Source organism: Austrofundulus limnaeus, unplaced genomic scaffold (genome assembly GCF_001266775.1).
Source record: "Austrofundulus limnaeus strain Quisiro unplaced genomic scaffold, Austrofundulus_limnaeus-1.0 Scaffold97, whole genome shotgun sequence".
Taxonomy (NCBI): Eukaryota; Metazoa; Chordata; class Actinopteri; order Cyprinodontiformes; family Rivulidae; genus Austrofundulus; species Austrofundulus limnaeus.
Window position 1 is genome coordinate 1,497,832 of NW_013952499.1, and position 4,726 is coordinate 1,502,557.

The 4,726-nt window shown below is 38.2% G+C and overlaps 1 protein-coding gene across 1 annotated transcript in view; it reads right to left on the minus strand.

Moving 5' to 3' along the window:
- The window catches only part of lig1 (ligase I, DNA, ATP-dependent), a gene marked incomplete in the record, with an annotated part of 87,978 nt that overhangs the window by 14,744 nt on the left and 68,508 nt on the right, over positions 1-4,726 (minus strand). Inside the window, 1 exon segment of the mRNA XM_014013057.1 lies at positions 3,201-3,254. Within this exon segment, the coding sequence (XP_013868511.1) occupies positions 3,201-3,254 (54 nt within the window).

Consider the following 4,726-nt stretch of genomic DNA (forward strand, 5'->3'; position numbering starts at 1 on the left):
TCTGAGTATAGTACTACCCTCCAACTTTATAGATAATTTTATGGATTAAATTTTACATATTATACTTGAATAAATACGGTAAATAGGTTAAAAAAAAAACTTTTCACAGAGCTCATTATCTGTTAAAGATTTGATCTGGTCAGTAAAGTAACTTTATTCATACTGTATATAACGAAAGTAAATTACCTAAAACCTAAATTAGGTGAAAGATGAGATACAAATATGTGAACATTTTGGTTTGTCAAAACTCACAATTAAAAAATGATAAAGCAGGATTTTCAGAAAATCCTGTGTAGAACGATATAAACAAAGCAGAAATAAATTAAATCCACTTTTTTTAATTTGTGTAATTGGACACCAGACTGAGTAGAGAATCAATCTCTGTTCTCTTTATTAGACAAAGTCCTTCCACGCGTATCAAAATGTAGACCCGAGCGGTGGGATCAGTGTGGTCCTCATTGTAACACAGCGCCTCGCCGCTCAGAGGAGTGTAAACAAGCCAATTGTCTCCCTGTCGAGAGTCCTATTGGCCTGCAGCAGTGCTGCAACAAGAGCAGCACCACCGGCTCGCCTTAATTCACCATCCATCACTTTCATTACAAACCACTACAGCACAGCCTTTACTGGGTGTAGGGGGRCAGAAAAAAAAGTTCCCACCCTTTCTCATTCTCCACTTCACTGTGGTGRTTCTGCACTCTGCAGCAGTTTGATAGAAAACGTTCAATTTTTCAATCAGTTTCAATGGAAAACTTAAAAGGTTACTAAAACATAACATTTTTTAAACTTCTCAGTTCTTATTCTTACGAGTTGAAATTTAGCTGATGAGCTCAACAGATATCATTTACAGAGAGCAGTTGTCAATTGCTTCAAATGCTGCTGCCCTGGAACAAACCTCTTCATATGTAAATTGAAAAAAGCAATTCATTATCCGGCGCCAGAGCACGCCCGCACACTTCCTCTCAACTACGGCTTTTTTTTWAATGGGTGAAACAGAAGTGGTTTAGAGTTTCTGCCTCATATTTTCTAAASTCTTTTAAATTTGAGAAGCAGCTGAATATATTTTAAAACCAAATGATTGTGTTTCTGTAACTCCTTAGATGTGACACGCTCACACACCTTGTGTGTTTGTCATGTTAGYAAAATTTCTTCTAAACTTGTGGACGTCTTTTAATGAATGTGTACAGCTACAASTGAGCAACCAGTTTAACAGCTTTAAYTTTGTTTATTTAAAAAATATTGAGCTAAAATTTGGTGTGGAAGTAGTAGGGCTGTGTATTGGCAAGAATTTGGYGATACGATACATATCATAACAGAGGGGTCACGATACGATATATCCCGATATATTGCGATACTGTAAGCAAGGCAAAATATTGATATATTGCGATTTTTTTTTTCCAAAAATTCTATTAAATCAAAACCTCTTACTGAAAAAAAAGAAACAAAAGCTAATGTTTACTTACAATGCTAATGCTACCCCTTACTCTCTGGCGCTCAAGAGGTAGAGGAGCCAAATGGCTGGCTCACTGCTGCCAACTAGTGGTCAGAGGTTGAACTACAACATAAAAATGAATGGTTGGCAAGAAGGTCGACATTTTAAACCTTAATTAAAAATCGATACAGGGCTTTAGAATATCGATACAGTATCGGGAAATGAAATATCACACAATATTTCAGTGTATCGATATTTTCTTACACCCCTAGGAAGTAGCTGGAAGTCATCCTCTACCCATACTTGGAACGCTTCGCACTGCGCAATATTTCTGTTTAGATCTTTGACATTAATCGTTACAATAAGTCAGTAAATTCTAAAGATGCTGAGGTCATTAGGGTGTGACTTTGTCAGAGTTCCTACTGCTTAAGGTAAGTTCAATTTAAGACTTTTAAATGCCATTTGAAATCAAATTAAGGTCGTATTCACACCTGATAGTCCGGCAGACTCGGTTCGATTGGGGACCAAAACTGCAAGCTTTGTTGGTGCGGTTTGAATTCACACTGCACTTTCTCAACTGAACTAAACCAGGTAAACAACCTGTTCCCGCCCTCACCTGTGGGGGCACTGCACCAGGAACCACTAAAGGAATCAACATGAAAACCTCAGAAGAAGACACGGAGCGCCACTTCCGTCTTCACAGAATGCAAACAAACAATAGTAACGTTACATTTTAGTGGTTATAGGGTTTATTTTTTGTTTTTGGCATATGTACTAAACAAATAGTCTTCAACAATGAGCTCAGCATGAGAGGAAGATGAGGCGGAACCACGGAGATTATTGTTTTGCACACAAGCGGCTGAGGAAGCTCCGTGTTATCGAGTAGGAGCGCGTCCAGCTCCACAATCATGTTCACCTTATACAGTCGTCCAGTAAGGTATTTACACCATATAAGTACATTTATTACTGTTATTACTCAGAATGTCATGCGGTATAGTCCACTTCCTGCTTTTGGAGCGGTCTCTGGTCCTCTTAGCGTTCACACATGCAGTCGAACCGCACCAGAGTTTGTTTCAATCGAACCGAGACCTAGGTTTTCAGGCGGACCAGAGTTCGCTTTTATGGTCTGAGTCAGAGTTCGATTACGTGTTCACACATCCACAAACAAACCAGACTTTCCAGGCAAACGAACTAGAGTTCAATTAAAATCGGACTAAACAGTGCAGGTGTGAACACGACCTAAGACCAAGTTCACAACAAACAAATGTAAAAAATAAGCAGCCTACAGTATTTTTAGTCTTTACAGCTAAAATAAATGTTTATCAAATAAAGTCTAATGTTACAAGTAATCGTGGATCCCTTTAAGGCTATTTCCTTTTTTTTGGATTGATGAATTCAAGACTTTATAAGAATGTGCAATAACCCTGAGTGTGCATAAAGTTATTTACTGGGTTCAACTCTGTCCCTTATTATTATACAATAATCTTAGGTCAAAAATCTGGCATAAAAGSCTACGAGCAATTTGAATCCCTGGTCACTAAAATCTTTATTTAAGAGAATAAATTAAAGTTCAAACGAGAAAATTCTTCCAATGACTTCAACCAGTCACCCAGAAGGCTCTTCTAACCAGAATAATTCTGTTCAAGTACCTGTTGACGCGTTAAAAGACTTGATTCTAAAAGATGGTGACATCATTGGGGGACGGGGGATGTTGACATTTCATTTTTTTAACCAGGCAATCCAGTGCAACAGTCAGGCAGCTCTACTTCACCTTTAAAAACTTGTAATGCTGCTCCAGATCCTCATCCTTAAAGCCTGTCCCGATCTGCAAGAGATGAGAGGAGATAAGAAAGCAGACACACTCAGATATACACATATTCCCTCGTGGGGAGACGGCAGACATTTGGCAGCGAGCAACAGAACAGAACAGCAAGCAAATCCCCCCACAACACGAACATCTTGTCTGCCTGATTCGCCTAAAGTGTCATGTCGCCTCTCAAAGGACTTGAACTCGCTGAGACACCAAAAACACCTAACAGGATGACACACACGCTGAGGAGAGAAAGCAAGCGCGGGTGTATTATGGAAATAAAGCGTTTTGTCGCCCACAGACACAACCAAGTGACCGTGAGTTTTTACTGTACGACTTCAGTGGCAGCATTCATGGTTTGGAAGTGTTTAAATCAACCGTCAGACCTTTATGCATTATTTATCTGTTGTCTGCTGAGCCAACTGTGCTCTGGTTTGTTAGGAGTGAGAACCCAACACCTCTTACACTCAGCCAATTATAAAAGACTCTTGTTATGTGAAATGATAAATCTCACCGGAGGGCTGAATCAATCGATGCTGAAGATGGAAAGTGAGAGAACGTTACCAAAAACCTGACAGCTGCCCAAAAATGTAAGCCCTGTCACGAAACGGTTTTAGTTTTAGAGCAAAGAAAAATGAATCCGTTTCAATGCAGAAGATGGAAACTTTAACAACGATTTTCTGTTTTTCTAAAACAAATAAAACAGGTTCTTTCTAACTGTAGAATTAAGTGCAACAGTTTGAGATCGTTTTTCTTCCCTACGTTCTTCACATWTTCCCCACATATTAGCTCATATACCGTTTTTTTCAGCCATCTTTTGGCTTTTATCTGTCATTCTGCTAATTATGTTTTGTGCTTTAACCAGCGTCTTTCTGCTCATTTAAGCTTTCTAAGCTTCTTGCAGTWGTTTTCTACATTTTAAGCTACTTTGTAGCTACTTCCATCTAATTTTAGCCTTTTTTGTAATCATTTTAGCTTCTTCTTTCAGCTGCTTAATTTGGCAAACATTTCTGCTTGTTTGTGCTAGATTCAGCTTTTTCAGCAACTTTCAGCTTTTTTGACTATTTTACAACAAATTGCTAAACTTATGAACATCTTTTATTTTTGCTCTGCAGAAATTATCTAGCGTTAAACATTCACACTGCATTTTTGCAGAAAATGCTAATTTTTTAGACATCACAGAGACCATGACAAAAATACAACAATTTTTAAAAAGGAAACAAAAACAAAAGTCGTAAAATAAAATCTGTGACTAGTTGGCAAACAGAATTTGCAAGTGTTTAAACTGTTGTTGTGCCCCGGTGTCTATTTAAGAATGAATATCTGTTTAATTGTATCTTCTGTTTCCAGAAGTGAGACTTTAAAAGAAACAATTTGCAACTTCTAGAGAGGAGAGGATTAAGGTTGCTGGTCCAACGCTTCAACCTTGGATTTGTCCAATATATTTTAGCATTCTGAATCTGCCCAACACTCCCGCGAGTTTTAAT